Below are 22442 nucleotides of genomic sequence, written 5' to 3'. Positions count from 1 at the left end.
ATAATCTATTTTATAATATAAACCTTGGTTTCATGGTATAATTTTCCGTGCACCATACGGCCTCATATACATGACTGGACCGACGCATGTATAACATTCAGGTAGAGTTAGCCTATAACCACATTAGTCTTCAACTATTTTAAAGTCAAATTGCTGTGAATTTCATCAAAATTGCACCATTCTGATGAATCATTATAGCACAAAAGAACCCAAAAAGAACTGTAACCCAGCTTTATATAACTATATTATATACTATCAATATACTTCCCCAAAAGTTAACATCTGCCACATAATGATAATGTTTGATATCCAAAACAATTTGGTGCTAAATAAAAAATACGAGAATTTGTTCTGTTTAAATGTCAAATAAGATTAGTTCCCTCCCATGACAAAGGTCACCCTGAGGATGTACCCCCCACCTACCATCCTATCTTCCATGCTAGCAAGTTGCTTAAGAACCACAGCAAGCTGATTTTTGAGCAGCAGTAGCCACCCCGTCTGCCTGATCTGCTTGATTAATCTTAATCGTCTGAGGCTGGAAACGTTTTGAGTAAAAGATTAGGAACATTATACAAATCTCTTAGAAACACGGCAAAAAAGTATGACAGAGTATTGCCCAAAGAGAAAAACAAGAAAATTTTGAGTGCACATCCATGAGAGTGTTAGAGAGAGAGAGAGAGAGCTCCCGGTTAATTTCCCATTGCTTGCATTTCATGGTAAAGAAAATAAATGCAGCAAGACTGGTGACAATCGATTAGGCAAAGTCACACTGATAAATTCAAGAAGTGGGAATAATAGGAGTGAGGCAAAAATGAAATTATGGAAGCTATTTAGTACCTCAGCCTTTGAGTCAGTCTCGGCAAGTCTATGCTTTATATCCCTAGCTATTGAAAAGAAAACTTCCTCAACATTCATATTGGTCTTCGCACTCTACATGAAATTGGCAACGGGATTTAAGAGCTAATACTATCAACAATAACTCAATGCCACCAGCAGCAATAATTCGTAATACTCACTGTCTCAAAGAATTTGATTCCATATTCATCAGCTAATGCTTGACCCTTGGAAGTAGGAACAGCCTAGAAAAGGAAGGTATGTGTCAGGTTCATAGAATAGCAAAGGGCAAGCAATGACTTGAAAAACATATGCATCACGAAAAACGTGTGTGTATGATGTCATGAACATATGCATGTTAAACTTAATCAAGGAAATGGTGCACCACCCTTTTGCTTTCATCCATGTCAGCCTTGTTTCCGACAAGTACTTTATTGACGTTATCTGAAGCATGCTGCTCAATGTTTCGAATCCAGTTCCTGATGTCTAAGCATGCAAAAATTCCAGTAATTAGAACAATTAGAAGTCAATCAAATAACTTAACAAAATTTTGGAGAAGGGAGGATATGGAAAGGAAAAAGTTTGCAAGAGATTAAAAGATCATTCATAAGGTACATAATTGAACTATGGGCTAACACATACAAGAGATTTGAAATTCAAGAATCAAAATGAATTGAGAGCATAGGGTGTAAATTACTGTTAAAAGATGACTCGTCAGTCACATCATAGACCAGCAAAATGCCCATGGCCCCACGATAGTAAGCTGTATATGAGAAAAAATACAATGAGAAGATGGCAAACAGTTAAATAAAAGAAAAAAAGTTAGCCTAGCAGATAAAAGAGAAAACCGTGGTGATTCGTGAGAGATGTAAAGTAACCCAATTCAACTCAACTAAGCCTAGAATTTTAATTTTTTTTTTCCATAGGGAATACAAAAGAACTTCCAGAATAACTAAAATTAATAAGCAGCCCACATATCTCAAGCACTTGCTGACTTATTTATCACCGAAAATAAAACACAAGTACTGAGGAGTGAGGACGCTTTCACTCTCTTTTTTCTTCCGAAAGGTAGAAATGGAAATCTCACCATTAAAAAAAAAAACCCAAAGATATACCGCAGAGAATATACACAACTTCAATAAGAAGGTACTCCATACACCATAGTTTATTAAACCGTAAACCGAATTCAAGGTACCCTTTTGAACTCCAATAGGAAAGTTACCTTTGGTCATCAAATGACACACGGCTCATTTTTCAAATTATATATTATAACCACAAATGATAGCCCTCACTCACTTATATTAGTTGCAGTATCCAAAATCATTTGAAACAAACAAGGGAATGGTAGTCCATCATGTAATATCGTATCAGCAGAAGGGCCTCTCTATGTCTCTCTCTCTCTCTACTCAGAGAATGAACATTTTGAGTCCTTTTACAGATCAAATATGCATTGATGCCAATACCTCAGTTACATCTTTGTTCTAGCCCATGCAAAAGACATGCATACACACACATATAATCACTAAAATTGATTGATTGATAGATTGATTGATTTATGTATTTACTACTACTACGGAGTTTTTTTTTTTTCTTTTTCTTTTTTACTACAAACATATGTTCAACGGTGACGTGACATAGCGAATACTTGAATGGTAAGGAATGTAAAAGCAACCAATCATATAAAGAAGAGTTTGTCTTCAATATTAGCTCAAAACAACTGCTGCTTAAATTATCTTTTCTAGTAACAGTTTCCACTTTGCAACTCCATTTAGATGATACAAAAGGAGAAGTGTTGAATTAAAATGTAGGAGATAAAGCAGTACCTTAGTTAGATGTTAATAAAGAGGAACAAAAGTGAGTACATGCTTACCTGTGGTAATTGTTCGGAACCGCTCCTGACCAGCAGTATCCCAGATTTGAAGTTTGATCCGTTTTCCATCAAGCTCTATGGTCCTTATCTTGAAATCAATGCTGTAAGAAATGTTTAACTTCAGAATCAGTTTGCGGGGAAGAAACATCTGAAATCAAAATACTCTCTTTTTTATGTTTTAATATATATACCCTCAGTAACTTTCTATGGATTATTTAACATAGTTTTTCCTGTTGCTCAAAAGGAATTTTACATTTTGATAATTAGCATTTACTCTTCACTCTTGGATTTTGGTGCATAAATATATCCTCTAAGTTCGAGCAAGAAGCAGCACAAAATTGAATGAAAAAAAGTGAATAAGTATGAAAATAAATACCCAATAGTGGTAATAAAACTGGTGGTGAAAGAACCATCTGAGAAACGCAAAAGAAGGCAACTCTTACCCACACCTGAAAATTCAAATACAAAATGGGAAATGAGTAAATAATTTTTAAAAACAATAAAAATATAGACCGACAACTCCTCATAATAGTTTTTTTTTTTTTTTTTAAATAAACTTAGAAACCTATGATTTAATCAGAAAGTGCTTCTTTTACATAATTTGCAGAATATCTAAGACTTAATCAAAGAGATCCAAATTTCAACTTATAGTTTAGTTAATATAACTCTAAAAATAAAACATGATACTTCATATATGATTTGGGTCTTGAGGAAGTAAATTTTTCCTTTTCTCTTTCATTAAGTTTTAAAACATTGCTACTCTTAAAATTTTCTTCTAATTTTAATCATTCAACAGTTAATGGTCACTACCAGACCCTCCATGTAGACTCATGGGAACAAGCTACAGTCACAAGAAGCACAATTATGTTTTGGGACCTTGAAGAACAGTATGAGTTAATCTTGATCTTTTTTACAGCTAGTTATGTAAATCTTATTTTGTTGCAATCTTTTTGGAAGATCCCTAGTTGGTGCTTTTTAGAATTCAAAGCTACTTATTATAAATCTCAGATATATGCATCTTAGTTTCACATTCCATTGAATCCTTTAGGTTCACTGTGTCATTAATTTAATAACTATCCACTTATGAAAAAAAAACACTATGCTCAAGAATATAAAATAAAGCTCTCCATATAACATTTTTGTTTAGCATAGGATACAGATAGAGGAAATGTGAGCTAAAAAAATAAATAAATAAAAACTAAACTTGTTATACTCCATCTAGCCCTTTTTATATGTCTGGTTTAGTTGACAAAACTTGACTGAAGTTATTTACAATTCAATTTTTCATACTATTAAGTTTAGTATTAGTATATAAAATTTATATATTCAAACATCACATTTAAAATACTATTAAACACAAAAAAATATATATTAAAGAAAAGAATCAAAAATTTTTTTAAAAAAAAGATTAGTTTAACCAATGAATAGTAAATATGACTAATAAAATGAGACAAGAGAGTACTAAGGACTTTAGGAGTAAAGAGTGAATATGGTTACAATTACATGCCCCAAACTCATAAAACCATGCATGTTTATTCTTGAACGAAATTCAATGTACAAAATCCACATCAGCTATACTAAATTTTTTTTTTGAAAGGCTAAGTTTTTTTTATATACCCCAAAAATAAAGCTAAAATAAGTTTTCAAGTGTTGAACAGATACCTTACTACTTATACTACTATACACTCTCAAGTCTGCAAGCATCAAAGACACTTCTTTTCTCAGACACTAAACCCAAACTCCTCAAGACACGTGCATTTGCACTCAATTATCCAGAAAAATCCCCCAGGTGACACTAACTTTAAAATCACTCCCCAAAGAAGAAACAAATGGATCCAGATGCTCATTAATCATCAAATTGGTGAACTAACTCTTCAATAACGAGTAACGACAACGCAAAACCGCGTGAAAAGTGAAAACGATAACAACCAAACTTGGCAAACCAACACCAGAATTACCCACACCATATTAGGAAAAAAAAAATACCAATAATGAGGATGAAGAGGATACTGTATAAAATTTATTTTTTTAAATAAAAGAAACGGGTAATACACACACATTTGTATGTACTCCGTATTAAATTTATTTATTAAAAATAAAATAATTAAAAAAAAAAAAAAAAAAAAAAAAAAAAAAAAAAAAAAAAAAAAAAAAAAAAAAAAAAAAAAAAAAAAANACCAATCATATAAAGAAGAGTTTGTCTTCAATATTAGCTCAAAACAACTGCTGCTTAAATTATCTTTTCTAGTAACAGTTTCCACTTTGCAACTCCATTTAGATGATACAAAAGGAGAAGTGTTGAATTAAAATGTAGGAGATAAAGCAGTACCTTAGTTAGATGTTAATAAAGAGGAACAAAAGTGAGTACATGCTTACCTGTGGTAATTGTTCGGAACCGCTCCTGACCAGCAGTATCCCAGATTTGAAGTTTGATCCGTTTTCCATCAAGCTCTATGGTCCTTATCTTGAAATCAATGCTGTAAGAAATGTTTAACTTCAGAATCAGTTTGCGGGGAAGAAACATCTGAAATCAAAATACTCTCTTTTTTATGTTTTAATATATATACCCTCAGTAACTTTCTATGGATTATTTAACATAGTTTTTCCTGTTGCTCAAAAGGAATTTTACATTTTGATAATTAGCATTTACTCTTCACTCTTGGATTTTGGTGCATAAATATATCCTCTAAGTTCGAGCAAGAAGCAGCACAAAATTGAATGAAAAAAAGTGAATAAGTATGAAAATAAATACCCAATAGTGGTAATAAAACTGGTGGTGAAAGAACCATCTGAGAAACGCAAAAGAAGGCAACTCTTACCCACACCTGAAAATTCAAATACAAAATGGGAAATGAGTAAATAATTTTTAAAAACAATAAAAATATAGACCGACAACTCCTCATAATAGTTTTTTTTTTTTTTTTTAAATAAACTTAGAAACCTATGATTTAATCAGAAAGTGCTTCTTTTACATAATTTGCAGAATATCTAAGACTTAATCAAAGAGATCCAAATTTCAACTTATAGTTTAGTTAATATAACTCTAAAAATAAAACATGATACTTCATATATGATTTGGGTCTTGAGGAAGTAAATTTTTCCTTTTCTCTTTCATTAAGTTTTAAAACATTGCTACTCTTAAAATTTTCTTCTAATTTTAATCATTCAACAGTTAATGGTCACTACCAGACCCTCCATGTAGACTCATGGGAACAAGCTACAGTCACAAGAAGCACAATTATGTTTTGGGACCTTGAAGAACAGTATGAGTTAATCTTGATCTTTTTTACAGCTAGTTATGTAAATCTTATTTTGTTGCAATCTTTTTGGAAGATCCCTAGTTGGTGCTTTTTAGAATTCAAAGCTACTTATTATAAATCTCAGATATATGCATCTTAGTTTCACATTCCATTGAATCCTTTAGGTTCACTGTGTCATTAATTTAATAACTATCCACTTATGAAAAAAAAACACTATGCTCAAGAATATAAAATAAAGCTCTCCATATAACATTTTTGTTTAGCATAGGATACAGATAGAGGAAATGTGAGCTAAAAAAATAAATAAATAAAAACTAAACTTGTTATACTCCATCTAGCCCTTTTTATATGTCTGGTTTAGTTGACAAAACTTGACTGAAGTTATTTACAATTCAATTTTTCATACTATTAAGTTTAGTATTAGTATATAAAATTTATATATTCAAACATCACATTTAAAATACTATTAAACACAAAAAAATATATATTAAAGAAAAGAATCAAAAATTTTTTTAAAAAAAAGATTAGTTTAACCAATGAATAGTAAATATGACTAATAAAATGAGACAAGAGAGTACTAAGGACTTTAGGAGTAAAGAGTGAATATGGTTACAATTACATGCCCCAAACTCATAAAACCATGCATGTTTATTCTTGAACGAAATTCAATGTACAAAATCCACATCAGCTATACTAAATTTTTTTTTTGAAAGGCTAAGTTTTTTTTATATACCCCAAAAATAAAGCTAAAATAAGTTTTCAAGTGTTGAACAGATACCTTACTACTTATACTACTATACACTCTCAAGTCTGCAAGCATCAAAGACACTTCTTTTCTCAGACACTAAACCCAAACTCCTCAAGACACGTGCATTTGCACTCAATTATCCAGAAAAATCCCCCAGGTGACACTAACTTTAAAATCACTCCCCAAAGAAGAAACAAATGGATCCAGATGCTCATTAATCATCAAATTGGTGAACTAACTCTTCAATAACGAGTAACGACAACGCAAAACCGCGTGAAAAGTGAAAACGATAACAACCAAACTTGGCAAACCAACACCAGAATTACCCACACCATATTAGGAAAAAAAAAATACCAATAATGAGGATGAAGAGGATACTGTATAAAATTTATTTTTTTAAATAAAAGAAACGGGTAATACACACACATTTGTATGTACTCCGTATTAAATTTATTTATTAAAAATAAAATAATTAAAAAAAAAAAAAAAAAAAAAAAAAAAAAAAAAAAAAAAAAAAAAAAAAACGTACCACTGTCGCCGATCAAGAGAAGCTTGATGAGATAATCGTAATCTGCTCGAGCTCTAGCGGGCGCAGCGGCCATTTGATTTCTCAGATATCCAGCTAATAATGATTAAGTAGAATAATTGACCCTGGAAAAAAAATTTAAAAACCCAAAAATGAAAATTGAAGATGAATAACTTAGGATCGAGTGTTCGAGCATGAAGAAATCTAAAACTGAAATTGAAAGAAATAATAATTATTATTATTATTATGGAAATGAAGCAAACAATGGTCTGAGCATACCGGATCGTAAACGAACGAGTGAGAAAGAGAACGGTGAGAAAAAGTATAATTATGAACCAGATCTAAATATCTAATGGATGATCAAGTCAGAAAAAATATGAATAAAATATAAAATAAAAAGCAACTATAAGGAACCGTCAACGTCAGAACCGGTAGGATGTGTTTTTTCCTATTTTCTTCTTCTAATAATCTAATCTAATCAAACTTTTCTATTTGCTTCTTTCAAAAGGATTGAAAATTGTGTTTTGACATTGGATATAAGACTTCGAATAAAAAATGGCTGATTTTTAAAAATAAAGGTGTAAAATTGTCCATTTTATTAATTATAATAATTTAATTAGACATAAAAATCTAAAAGATAATAATAATAATAATAATAATTTCAAGATTTGAGTTATCTCTCACATGATATTCAAAATATAGGCGGGATTATTTCCCTCATTGGCTGGAGAAGCTTATGTTCTTACCTTTTTGTGCTCGGTCCCGAACCCAAGAGATAGCCCTTAAACATGTATGCTAACAGTAACACTTAATCCGAGTCTGGTAGCTATTGGCTAATTAGGTATCCCACCACATGTGGACGCCTCACCTTGGACCCTCAATCCGCCTAGTGCATGAATAACATGCGGTGTACATGCCGACTTTCGACATGTGTCATTCCCACTCTCCTATAAATATCACGCCAAATGCTTATACAATGGGACATTTCCCATTTTCACGATAGAATACTTATTCTCATGATCCTCCGACCGGTGGTCTTGATTTCCCGAACGACAATATCATAAATTATACAATTGCATATTTAAATACGAATATATGAGAGTATTTTACACTATCAATGATTATTTTGAGTTGATTTGAGTTCTACTACATGTATTCATAAATCTTACTCCCTCAAATTTACTCTTTGATGTGGATAAACTGTTTTTTTAATGTGGGTCTCAATACAAATGTCTACATCAAGATTTTGTGTGTAAATAAAAGTTGGCAGTATAAAAAGTGAAAATGCATATAGTATATTTCCAATTGATTTAGCATGGATATGTTTAGTTCATAAAGATAAATATGATTTATAATAATGATGAATGATAACAAAACAAAATAACTAAAATGTTTTTGTTTAAAAAAAAAATATTGACACATACATTTTTTGAAATCAAGTGTACTATGTAAATTAATTTTAACAAAATTATACTTTTTGTCCATAAGTTATAGGGTAACGGTAGAATTCGTCTCCAAGTGCGGGTTACGCTCATTTTTCGTCCATAAGTTATTATTAGCGTTGCACTTTTCGTCATTTCGTGCTCAATTTTCGTCTATGAGTTATACTAAATATTTAATTTTCGTCTCTAATATTTTATTGATAAAGGGACAAAAAATAAATATGATCAACAATTAAGAATAAATTTTACGATTGCATTATAATTTATGGACGAAAAATATTTCTATTTGTTCTCTAATTCTCTCACGCTATAGTATACATTATCTCTACTCGAGAGCAAAATAAGTCTCAACTCCCATTTTCCTCTTTTTTTGTGGAAGCCCCAAAACCCCAAACCCCCTAAACCCCTGCAATCCCACCATCGCTGTGGCCGACCCGCCACCATGAATTCCTCCTTCAACACCACTCCTAATTTCGACAACCTCCTCCTCCAATCCCTAATGGGCAGGCTCCAAATCCGCCCTTCACCGCCTCCAAACCCTGCTTTGCTCTCCGCCAAATCCCTCGAAGACCTCCTCCTCAACAACCTCCTCTCCGACCATAAAGACGACCCCGATGATGACGAAGACGACGACGACAACGACGGCGTCGAACCCTCCTACAAATCCCAGCTCGCCAGAGAAGAATCCAAGCTCGAGAAGGAGATCATCCGCACAATCCACAGCGGCAACACCGACTCTCTCAAGCCCAATTCCGGCCAGGCCGTGACAATCGGCGAGCATCACATATGCGTAGGGTTTCACGAGGACGAGGACTCGGATTATCGCGTCTGGGAGTGGCACGGCCATATCATTCTGTTTGACGATGAGAATGGGTACAATCCTGAGTACATATATGGGAATTATTTTGAGAGACTCGCTGCTAAGACGGCAATGAAGAAGAAGCAGGGTGAAGAGAAGCAGGCGGAGAAGGAAGTGGAGAAGGTCGGGAATATGGGATTGAGGGAGTTGATAGAGTCGGCGGAGTCTAATTCTGAGGCTCGGATTCTTAGGAGGAATATCAATGCCGGCTCTCAAAATTTTATACCAGGCACGCTTTCTCTATTGTTTTTTTTTATGATAATATGCATTTATGCGGAGTTTTCTGTGTTTAGCTTAAAATGTTTTCTAAATTTGGTGTTTTTATGATTTTGGAATTTGCTGATTATGTTATCATGGTGAAGTCTTTTAAGTGTGTATTTGTTTACTTTAAGTACTTTAATTGACAACATATGATAGACAGGTACAATGACACTAGCCAGATTTCGTTTTGTTTGTCACCAATATTTCACTGAAGCAATTGCTTTGCTGATAGGGTGGTCCTATCATTCATAGAGCATCACTTGAATGTTGCTAGATTTTACTAAAGTTAATACCCAATTTAGTATATGCTATAGTGATTTTTCTTGATTTAGTCCTAATGTCTTTTTGTTCAGTTATGATTGTTTTACCTAATTGAGTCATCTATTAGGATAGCTTGATAATTTCCCCTCTATTAATACCCAATTTAGTCCACAACTATAGTGGTTTCACCCAATTCAGTTATCCACAATAGTGTTTTTTCTCGATTTTGTCATTATTTCTACTAATTGAGGACTCAATTAGGTAATACCATCAAAGTTTAGGACCCAATTAAGCACAAAAAGACTTTTAGGACTAAATTATGGTCCACGGCTAAATTGGGTATTAACTCGATTTTACTCTGTACTTCTTAGGCTCAGCCTCTTTTTCACTTTCATTATAAATGCTATGACAGAGAATCAGTCACTTATGTATTTACAATTCTACATGTATCTTCGCCCTTATCAATCTTGGTTGTTAATAATCAATACCTTGAAAGCGTTTTAAGGAGAGTAAACATGAGAATCTAGAAGGGGCTTTTTGTGTTATAGTGGAAAAGTCCACCATTTGTAAATGGTTTGTGATCCTTAGAAACCCAAGCTCATTTTTTCAATCCATTTCAAATAGTTTATTTCTACATGTAAAAATGGTATCTGAATCTCTTAGCATTCACATTACTGACCATGGACCTTTTCTATGTTGTTGAAGTTAGTAAATGCAATATCATTCTCCTCTCATTTAACTTTAATGTTAAATATGTCGTCAACATGTCAGATATTGTCATCATTTTCAACTTATATTGTAGTAAGTTACAGTTTACATCTTCTCCTCCTGTTATTATCATGTTCTCAGTCTTTATTATCTAGGAATTTATAGGCCTAGTGGTGGGCATTCAGTTTGGTGGAAATTATTTGGGTATTCAAATTACGGGAATGAAGCTGAATGAGTTGGTGGTTAGGGTGGTTGAAACATAATCTGGATGGGTTTGGCTTTTAGTCCATTCTAAATTTATGTTCTTTGTGTGTTGACCTGCTGATAAAGCTAGCTGTAATTGCTTTGGATTTGTGATTGACTTTACAACTCCAATTAAATTTACTTTTGCACACTCCAAGAGGATCATAAATGTTGCAACCAAGAAAAAATTTAGGTTACAAATGAAGTCACATGAAATGGAATAATTTATGTGATGCTTTGATCTCATAATGGAGAAATCTCACTGTACTTTCAATTAAAATTCGCTACCTGTCAGCATGAAGAAACTACTACTTCAAAAGTTTAGGAGTCATCAACATTAGACCGAAATTTAGTTCAGGATGTCTATGAGAAAGTTACATGGTAAGCAAGGTTATACGCCGTTTCTCAAGCGTTGAACCATTAAGTTTCTGTTAGTTTCATCTTGAGAAGAATATGTAACTATAGTCTCACTGTTATTGATTTATTTTCCTTGACATAGAATACCAGTATATCCCTAATAACATTATAGAGCGCGCTTGTGATTATTTAAATATAAAGAGGACCAAAAAATAAACTCACTTTTGTACTGAGAATCTGAGATAATTTTCTTGACATAATAATACAATAACTTAGAATGCCAAATGATTCCTTGCAACATAATGAGTGTGCTTGTGTCTGTCAAAAGTATTCAATTATCAATTTATCATATACTTGCCTTCCCTTAAGCATGTTTGATACATCTAGTAGTTGACTTGTTCATAGTAAAATTGTTGCATTTGTTTCTTGAAGGTGAAGATTATCTGTTTATCTAATAGGCATTTCTTGTTTATTCCTTCTTTTCTAAAAGAAAACTAAAGCGGGAAAAAAAAAACTAACTTCCGGTTTGATTTTGTTATGATTGCTACAATGGACAGGTTCTAGTTGAGAAGTTTGCCAAGTGCTCAGCAAGCGTTCTTACTCTAAGCGCACATTGAGGTTGCTCCTTTTCCCTCAGCTGCATGGTGAAGCACCTTTTGGTTCGAATGGCATTTTCCATAATTTCTAATTGAATGGTACGAAGTTTAGCAGAGTATTGGCTTGTTGTCATGGGCAGCTGAAACTGCACTTTATGGGTTGCATTCTCAGCAGGGGTTCTATACAACTTGAAGCCAATGCTACAAACTTTCAATAAAGGTGTTATTTGATACAAACAATGTTACATGTCAGGTGGTTTTAATGTTTTATGCACATTGTCATCTATATATAATTTTTCATATTTTGCTGTTTGGCACCCTAAGTGATGTTTCTTCTGTGCTTAACAACAAAAAGTTTGATTTGAGTACAACAAAAAGTTTGTCAGGACTTTGGAGGTCTTCTCTCTATCTCTCTCTCTCTCTCTCTTAAATCAATAGGATTGAGCCATTTTGATCTAAGTACAATTTTTTATAAGGTTTTAGTTTTGAGAAAAAAAATACAGGCGCAAGGGTCAAAATATTTAGTTATATTTTTAACCCCAGCAATAACTTTTTTTTTTTTTATTTATGTTTTTTTTAATAAGGGAAAGAACACTTTGGTTTCGGGATGGAAATAGGTCAGGCTAAACCGAGCTTGCCTACAATTAGCGTGACTTGGTTTGAAACATTTTAAAAAGCTTGTTTAATACGTAAGCCATTAAAAATGAGTCTTTTTAAAAACTTTAATAAGTATTTTTAAATAAAGAATATCACAACAACGCAAAAAATGATAGCATTATAAAGCACTGTATCACAATAATGCAAAACATGATAGCCTTAAAACATAAAGTAAAGTGGTATGATAGCATTAAAACATAAAGCATAAAGAAAGGAAACCCATTGGGTGGGCAAAGTTTACTGTGACATGTATTTGATAATATAAACACAATTTACGACACAATAACCTGTGACCTCTCACTTTGGAGGGGCCACAGTTATGCCGCTTGACCACAAGGTATTTCGCATTTAAACATTTAAACATTTTCTATTTCCCTGAATTTATAATATTTTTTTTTGAAGGCAAAACAACCCGCTAGATTAATTCAATAAAGCATAAATAGAGTTTGGGGGAATAAAATTCCAGTACATAGTACTAATATGCAAAAAGGTCGAAGCCACAAGAGTATGTGCTAAGACATTAGACGATCTAGGTACCAAATGAACATCACACTTCGCAAACTGCGCAATAGTAGCCCTACAGGCATCCAAGGCAATACCCGCATATGAGTAAACATTGGTTGGCAATTTATAATATTTTAGATTGATTATTTTAGGCTTACACTTTTATTGATCCATACTTTATAAAATAAAACTTGCATATTTATCTATATAACTTTTAGAAGATATGTAATAGTGTAATTTATTTTATTGTATTTAAACTTTAAACAAGGTTTGGAATAATTTAATCCTTACATTAGGTAGGAATGGAAAGATATTGAATTGTTAAATTAAAGTAATATTATATATAGTTTTACTTTTATTTTTTAATTAAAAATACTAAAGTTATCTTTATTTTTATAAGAGTTAATATCACAAATGGTCCTCTGACTATTGGGGTAGTACTCCTTTTAGTACTCGACTTTCAATTCGACCACAAATGGTCCTCTGACTTTCATTTTTGACCACAAATAGTCCTTTTGTTAAAATTTCTGTTAAATAGGTGTTAAATCTAGGGGTATTATCGTCAAATTGATATATATAATGTTCATAAAATAAAAATGTTTATAATTTTTCACCAACAAGCATAATTGAAACAATTAACAAATATAAATACTCATAAATAAAAAGACAATACACTTTATTCTCGTAATTATGCGTACAAAATTAAGATTTAATATTAGAGCTATCTATTTTAATTTAACCAACAGACTAAAATGGAAGATTTTTTTAAAAAAATCTTGCTTTCATCATTTTCATGGTTGTTCATACATGGTCGATTAATAATTTTCACTTTTCATTAATCGATCAAACATTTTGTTTGGGACATAACTGAAAGCTGTTACCGTTGAATTAATATAATTAATCAAGTACAAATTGCGAACATTAATTATGGATTTTTATTTAATTTGTTCATTTATATAAGTTCTCACGTCCATTTTATTTTTATATTTATTAACTTAATGTTTATTAATGTTTGAAATTAATTATGTTGTCATATAATTCTAAAAAAGAATTAATCATAATAATATTAATCAATTTGACGATATTACCCCTAGATTTAACACCTATTTAACAAAAATTTTAATAGAGGACTATTTGTGGTCAAAAATGAAAGTCAGAGGACCATTTGTGGTCGAATTGAAAGTCGAGGACTAAAAGAAGTACTACCCCAATAGTTAGAGGACCATTTGTGGTATTAACTCTTTTTATAATACTCTCCCACTTTAAAAATAAAAAATAAAAAATAAATCCACATCACAATGTAACTTTCAAGATAATTTTAACTTAATTACTCTTAATTTTATCACTTACAGATTGATCACTCATTATGCAGCGAAATTTATGCATTAATTTTCTCTTCTTTTTTTTTTTTTTTTTTTTTTTTTTACTCATGCTTAAAATTTTAACCTATTATAGAGAGATTAATTATGGGTGTTAAAATTATGGGTATGTAGCATAGTTTTTTTTTAGTTTTTTTTTTTAAATTAAAGTAAAATATTTTAATTGATAAACAAATAAAATAAAACAGTGTGTAAGGATAAGATTGTAAATAGAGTAAATACCCAAAATGGTCCCTCGACTATAGCTAAATTGACAAATTGGTCCTCGACTTATGATTTTAACCAATAACATCCTTGACTTTCCAATTTTTACCCAATTTCATCCTCGGTTAGTCTCACCGTTTGTTGACCGTGAATTCGAAGGACAGAGTGGTAATTTCACGTGCTCCCTGCCTTCTCCATTCACCTGGTGGTTATACGATTTAGAAGGAGCCCTAGAAGAATGGTTTAAAGTGTAATCTTCAAATTAAAGTTCAGAAATAGAAGCATCTGAAGGGAAGGGAAGCATGAGGAGGAGGAGGAGACTATTCCTTTTCCTCAACTGCATTATGATGTACATCGGCGGCAACGGTGGCGGCCCTCTCCTCCTCCGAGTTTACTTCATCCGCAACGGCGACAGAATATGGTTCTCCACTTGGATTCCCACCGCCGGATAGCGCATCATTTTCATCCCACTCGCAGCAGCTTACTACGGCCGTCGCTGCCGCAACACAACAACAACAACAACCGCAAGCTTTTTCACGATTACTCAGAACATAATTTTTGTTGCGGCGGCCCTGGGCGTCCTGCTCGGCATAATCAACTACGTCTACACCTATGGTGTCGTGAAGCTCCCAGTCTCCACATCCTCTCTCATCGTCGCCTCCCAGCTTGCATTCACCGCCGACGCCGCGTTCGTCCTGGTGAAGCAGCGATTCACGGTGAACGCGGTGGTGCTGTTGACCATCTGAGCCGAGGTGCTGGTTGTGGGGTCTAGCGGAGACTGCCCCGCCGGGGAATCAAAAAAGGAGTACGTGGCAGAGTTTCTGATGGCCCTTGCGGTGGCTTCTAATGACCTCACACTTTAGGGAAATCAGAGAATGTAGGGAGCACATGAAATTACCAATATGTCCTTCGTATTCATGGTCAATAAACGGTGAGACTAACGGAGGATGAAATTGGGTAAAAATTGGAAAGTCAAGGATATTATTAGTTAAAATCATAAGTCGAGGACCAATTTGGGTATTTACTCTCGTAAATATTTGAACTAGTAATTATGTTAGACAAAAATATCTCAAGGTCTGATAAATATAATATTACTGCTGATTGATTAATTGAAAATGACATTGCAAAAAAGTCACCATCATTGACCAGTAATATCAATCCTCTTTTGTCTACTTGCTTGATAATATCAATCCCCCTTTTTCGTTCCTTTGTGCAAATGCCAAATGCCATCCAACTATTTCTTTGTTCAATGTTGGACATGTCATATCATACATAATATTTATATTTTAGGTTAATTGCAATACTTTATATCTTAAAATACTACTAATTCCTACAAATGTATCAAATGGCACAAATATTTTAAAAATTACTAAAATGAAAATTTTAAGCACATAATGTTTAATTTAAAATTTACAAAGGTAAATATATGTTTAATAAATAATAAAATTGAATATCAAAATAATAAATATTACAAATAACATGTGATATTAGGATTTTTTTAAAAATATTACTATATTTTTAACTGAAAATTGATGATCGTAAAAATATAACATTTTGAAATATATTCAAAAATATAAATCTCAATAGTGTTAATGCGTTATTAAATGTAAAATATATTTTGGTTTCATTCTTACTTGAAATTCCTTGTCTTAAAAAAAATTATATTAATTACAATCTGGATATCTAAAATCCTACAATTCAATTAAAGTGTGAATAATAGAATAGAAAACAAAAAGAAGTACCTTTGGTCCCATTATATTAGTTTACTATTTAATGGTCAAATTAATTTTATTTTTTATTTACTTTTTGTTTTTGTAATTTTTAATTAAATTTTTATATTTAATAATATTATGATATAATTTGTAAGTATATAAATTCCCCAACAATAGCACTTGGCTATTGCAATTGGGAGAGGGCATTTTGGCTAAAGAATTCATGGTGTTTTTGGTTCACACAAGGAAATCAAAATCGGAATGAGAATCAAATATTTGGTGATGGTAAATTAGTAATGGTAATGAATTTTAGTGAAAGTATTTTGCATGTTTGGTAATAGGGTGGAATTGAAATGATAACTAATATTAATGTTTGGTTATGTATAACTTTAAAAGTTTTAAAAATATAAAAATAAAAAATTAAGACAATTGATTATAATGTAAAGACATCCATCCAAAGCACTAATATGAACAAAAAAATCAAAATAAAAATAAAAAAGTACTCATCCAAACGTAAAAATCATATTACTAATAAGATGAAATGATATTCATTTTAGGAAATGCAATTTTTAATTGAATGTGTAATCAAATATCATAGTTGTGTTTAAAAAAGTTGTCAACCAAACACTAACTGGTGTGTAAGCCCATGAACCAAAGACATGCCAACACTTAATTTTTTATTTTTTTAATTAGATCACGATGTGTCCTGAGTAAATTATAACTATAAAGGCACTTTGAATTGATGAATTAAAGCATACAAATCAAATTAAAAGTTTAGGGATTTAAATGTAAAATTGTAAACAAAATGTGGCTTATGTATTAATATCATAAACCTTAGGGATTGATGTGATATTTTTCCCAATATGACTGACATCATCGTTTATAAAATGCCGTCCCTGTGGATAATGCGTGTTCTGTACGATCCGTATTCTCCATCTTCTATTCTTCTTCCTCAAGCTGCAACGAGTCTAATGGTCTGTTCGATTCCGATGCCGATCGTGCCGTGATCGTCTGGTTCAGTTTGTGTCATGGTTAATCGGTTCGTCTGAGCTTTGAACTATCGGTTGATTTTCATATTTATCTGAATCGATTTCGATCGTTTTGAGAGCTGAAAGGGGGTTTAAATCGTAGGGTTTTCTTTTAGGGCTGAAATATAGTAGGCATCGAACCGAAAAATGCATTCGGTGCCTTCTACAATAATCGATCTGTTCATAATCAGTCCGTACGCTAACTGCTTCTATGGTGTTTTGTGTTCTCATCGTCTGAAGCCTCTCGAGAAGAATCGTCGGAATAGTTGTCTTAGTTAACGTTTGCTTGCCTTTTTGTCGTTTCCGATTTTGTTAGAAGTTACGGTGTGACGGTTCTTTCCTTTCAAGGTTTTGATTGTTTTTTTATCTTTTGCTCTTTGACGGCTGGGAGTTGTAGCTGAATCTGTCTAAAAATTCAGTGATCTGCGGTTTTGGTCTAGTTTATGCTTATAGTTGAATTGGTTCTGGAATTTCTTCACGCGTTTAAGGAGGACTTTGACTAGGTTTACACGTCGTCAAAAGGTAACTTTTGAACTGTTTTCTCATTTGTAAATTTGGGTATTTTTAATCGTTCTGTATGCGTTTGCATCTTCTTTGTTGCGTTGCATAAATACATACACGTTGAAGAGTATATGTGTTAATTTGTGTTGGCTAGATGTCATGGTTCGATTCTAGGTTGTACGGTATAATTTGCAAATCCATCTTTCCAATAATGGGGGTTAACTTTTTAATATTTTGCTCCCCTTTATTTCTTGCAATCATTCATAGCTTCATTTACTTGGCAAACTCTCTATGGATATACCTGTCTGCACACACAAGATAATTGGAGTAATTCTATTAGTTTTTGTACAATTGATTTCTTTGTCTGCTGAAACTTGCTTAAGTCTTAGTTTCCTTTGTATCTCAATTGTCTATGTCTCAGTTTGGCCCAACTAGTTGATAAGGTAGCTGTTAGAAGCTAGGTGCTTTCAAATATTAGAAACTGACAGATTGAATTGGATGTGCTTGGTAAAAGTAGATGATGAATATAAAATACGGAGTAACTTAGAAGGGCCTGTTTTAATGATTGAGATGTCTTTAATCCAAGAAAGCAAAAGTAGAAATCAGAAGAAAAAGTTACTGAAATCCTGCTTCTCATAAACTATAAGCTACTTGGGGCAGCTTCTTATGACCTGCCTTAATATTTTTTTTAAAGCATGCTTACCAAATGGCTCTAAAAGGTAAAAGCTAGCTTTTTGCCAGTCAGTTAGCTAACTAGCTTATTGCTACTGCCAAGTGCCAAACACACTTTAATTATTACAGCACTGAACTAATTCATTTCCTGCTTTGACAGATCTTCTCAGCACTCTTTCTGATTGATGGACGTTTGTGCTTATCCTAACAAGTCAGTTTCTGAAAATGTAATCCACTTTGGTCTGTTGCCTGGGAAGCTTCCTGATTTTGCAGACAACATTGCAGCAGATTTTGATGTGAATGATCTTGGGAACCATTTGAGTAAGTTTGTGATTATTCAGGAGGATCAAGAGTTAAGCGATACGACAGCACACAATTTGTCAAAAGATGATGGATATGAAAATACTTCCGACAGTCACTCGAGCAGTTTGGCTTCAAAACAATGCCTTGTCAAGTTTGCAACATTTCCTTACTCGAGTAAGATTGTATCTCCCAATGACGTAATTCAAAGAGAAAATGAGCAAATGAATGATGCAACATCTGCTCAGCCACCTTCACGCACAAAATCTTTGCCAGTAAGTTCTGTGTCCCTGTGCATGGTGCTTATGCTTAGTCTGTAATGCATACCAGCAACAGTTTGTCAATTTACACTAGTGTTTTTTTTTCTCAAGTCTTATGCTATATATATATATCTTGTTAATATAGCAGCATGAATGCCCGTATAGTTGGTGGCCATGATGAATGCATGCTGTGTTAAGTAATAACAGTATTTACTTTGTTTTTAGTATTTCTGAGACATGTGCTTGGTTTTAGTTTGGGTGGATTTTTTTATCTTCCAACATTCTAAGGAGGTATATTCGTTTATTAGGCACATTGCTTTATGCTGACACATCAATATATACATATGCTTTGATACTGTTATCTAACACCTTTGATGATAATCATGCTGCATTTGATTTTTGGCTTTTATCCTTGTGCACTTGGGTTTGGGTAATGTTATACACCATAGAATTTACCATGTCATGGCAGGTAAAATCATTTACTGATAATAATATAATAATTCCAATTTATTTGTCATGCAATCATTCCCTTCCATTTTTTAAATTTTATTTATTTTTTATTTTATCACTTCACTACCAAGTCTGTTCCTTGTATGAGATTACACATTTGTTATTACGCACTGGAGCAAGAACAACTGTCAACTGTTCCAGATGCACACGATGACTGTAGAAATGGAGACTGTATCCGGATCAAGATTTTTTGTTATTACTGGTCTTTTGACAATTCTTGTTTTTTCTTTTTTGTTCTTTCTTTTTTCCTCTTTTTCCTGTTTCACTCTTTGACAGAGTGCCAGAAAGGTTGTATCTGCCATGAAGGGTAGCCGTGAGAAGCAGGGGATACCTCCTAAGAAACTTGGAGTGAAATGGGCGCCTGATGTGTACGATCCAGTTCCAACATCAGTGTCACATGCGCCAGTTAACAAACCTCAGCAGCGTCACAGGAGTGATGGCAAGAAGAACGGGAAGTATAAGCAGAAAAACAGTGGCAAATCTTCACGAGCCAACAAGGGGAAAGACAAGAAACAAGGTCGAAAGTATGGAGGGAGTTCTAAGAGGGGTTTCTATCCGTTGGATGACAACAGCAACAGCATAGTGGTTTCTTCCTGCGAGCTTCCAACTGGCATCGTGGATATGGATATCAACAACCCAGATCCATTCTGTGGAAGTAGTTTTCTGAAGAATTCCGTAACAAAGTTGCACTTCCCGGTTGCAGAGGCTACATGAGAGAGGCCTTGCCAGTGAGTAGTTTGTTCCTACTGATGTGAATAAATAAAGGATGGGTTCGGTTATCAGTTGTGGACAAATTAAAGTTTGTTTTGTGATTGGGTGTGACTTGAATTGTATTCCCCCCACGATGGCACTATTAAACTGGACTATGTGGACTATGTCCATATTCCTGGTTTCTTTATTTTGTATCCTTTTCGATGTTGCCTTTCAATCTTCAACACATATTGAGCCTGAGTTCAACAACCAGAGCTAATTGCTAGTTGAAACTTGAAACGACATAAAAATGAAGCAAAAAGGATGAGTATCAAGCAGCCAATTTCTTGGCAAACATGGTGATCCAGCAAAGCAATAGCTGGACTGATTTGCTTGAGCCGAAACAGGGAATAACCACTACAATGATTATTGAAGTTTAGAGCATCCTTAATAGTGGTTTTTTTTTGTTTTTGTTTTAGTTTTAAGAGTTTTTGTAAGTGATTAGAAAAGAAAAAATGAGAGATGTGAAAAAAAAAACTCTTAATAGTGGGATTTTTTTGTGATTTTTGAAGAGCTTTTGTAAGTGTGATTAGAAAAGAGAAAATGAAGGAAGAAAAAAAAAACAAAACAATTTGACTTTAAAAAAAAATTAAATAAATAGGTTGTCATGTGTGCCCAGCCACTCACGCGTCCTGCGCTTGTCTTTAGAATCCGCTAATAGTACTGTATCGTTAACCCTTCATTTGCAGTTGAATCAATTCCTTTTCTTTCCATTTCTCTTCCCTCCATGTAAGATTACACTGTTCTAAAAACCACCAAAGTACCACTGATAGATATGCTATTAAAGATTAACAAGGAGAATTCTTGAAAATCGAAAGATTCGAACTAGGAGAATTCTTGAACATTGAAGATTAGAACAAGGAGAATTCTTGAAAGATGCCAGTGAGACTATCAGACTAGTGTCTAGATTCCCTCGTGCGTGTGTATATATGTGCCAATGAGTTCAGCATAATAATATATATATATTAAAAGTTACAATTCATTGCTACATCAATATTTTTAAAATTAAATAAAAATATCAACAAATGAACTTTAAAAAAACAATTGAATGGCAAAGAAATCTAATTCCACCGTCTTTCTATTTTAAAAAATCATGTTGACATTTTGATTTTTTTAAAGATAAAAATGAGGAAATAACCCAGAAACTGATCTCATAATACACAATAACTCCCCACCAGTGGGGAATACCTTGGGCATCCTCATGAAGTTGTCGGGAGGCTCTCCAAACCGATCTCCTAAATCTAGCTCTCATTTGCCCTGCAAGTTTGCTCATGATATCCACAACATGATTTTGTTCCCTATAAATAGTGCTTAATAGAGACCTCCCAGTCCTTCGCCATCCATCTCCTACATGTGTCAACAATATTTCCTAAAGGACTTCTTACCACTTCTTTCTCATTGACTCTTTGCACGGTGTCCTGAGAGTCACTCTTAGAGCATCCTTATCAGTAAAAATTTGGGAGTTTTTGGAACAATAGATATCTACTTGGAACTCTTGAAGATAGAGAAGCTAGGTGAGAGAAGAAAAAAGAAGTCCTGCAAAGAATGGTTATTAGTATAGTAAATGTCATTCACAGATTTCAAAGCAAAGCTGCTCCACTGTCGCGTCAGGCGCACCAAGTACGTCTAAGTGGTTGTCAGTCGCACTGCACGCGCCAGCTGAGTGTGTCAGTCGCGCGTCAGCGCCTGACGCGCGACTGACAACCCCTTAATTATTTTTTTTTCTTTTTAAAATGTAATTTATTTTTTTTCCTCCCTTCCTATTTTCTTTTTCCTAATCACACTTACAAAAACTCCTCAAAAACCACAAAAGAACCCAACTATTATGAATGTTCTTAGTATTTTTACTTAATATTTTATTATTTTTAAATATTGACAATTTTAAACACTAAGAGCATCCTTATCAATGGAATTTTTTCACGGTTAATGAGGAGTTTTTGTAAGTGTGATTAGGAAAGAGAAAGTGGGAAGAGATGTAAAAAAATAAAATAAAATTGATT

The 22442-nt window shown here is 33.1% G+C and overlaps 3 protein-coding genes across 3 annotated transcripts; 2 read left to right on the top strand and 1 right to left on the bottom strand.

The window, feature by feature from the left end:
• Window positions 1–215: 215 nt before the first annotated feature.
• On the bottom strand, window positions 216–7675 carry LOC116005508 (ras-related protein RABE1c-like). The gene is made up of 9 exons (XM_031245715.1): window positions 7518–7675; window positions 7242–7363; window positions 5457–5529; window positions 5081–5181; window positions 1532–1597; window positions 1223–1320; window positions 1017–1079; window positions 838–930; window positions 216–535 (listed from the first exon to the last, which is right to left on the bottom strand). Exons 2-9 carry the CDS (start codon window positions 7312–7314, stop codon window positions 452–454), a joined length of 651 nt encoding a protein of 216 aa, XP_031101575.1. The 5' UTR covers window positions 7315–7363; window positions 7518–7675; the 3' UTR covers window positions 216–451.
• A 1360-nt stretch (window positions 7676–9035) lies between these two features.
• On the top strand, window positions 9036–12353 carry LOC116005578. The gene is made up of 2 exons (XM_031245806.1): window positions 9036–9768; window positions 11927–12353. The coding sequence occupies exons 1-2, from the start codon at window positions 9123–9125 to the stop codon at window positions 11935–11937; spliced, it is 657 nt and encodes a 218-aa protein (XP_031101666.1). The 5' UTR covers window positions 9036–9122; the 3' UTR covers window positions 11938–12353.
• A 4975-nt stretch (window positions 12354–17328) lies between these two features.
• LOC116006503 lies at window positions 17329–20652 on the top strand. Its single transcript, XM_031246910.1, has 3 exons — window positions 17329–17971; window positions 18783–19197; window positions 19969–20652. Exons 2-3 carry the CDS (start codon window positions 18808–18810, stop codon window positions 20404–20406), a joined length of 828 nt encoding a protein of 275 aa, XP_031102770.1. The 5' UTR covers window positions 17329–17971; window positions 18783–18807; the 3' UTR covers window positions 20407–20652.
• The last annotated feature ends 1790 nt before the right edge of the window (window positions 20653–22442 follow it).

This window comes from Ipomoea triloba, chromosome 15, assembly GCF_003576645.1.
Source record: "Ipomoea triloba cultivar NCNSP0323 chromosome 15, ASM357664v1".
Classification (NCBI taxonomy): Eukaryota; Viridiplantae; Streptophyta; class Magnoliopsida; order Solanales; family Convolvulaceae; genus Ipomoea; species Ipomoea triloba.
This window is presented reverse-complemented; position numbering and strand designations above follow the sequence as displayed.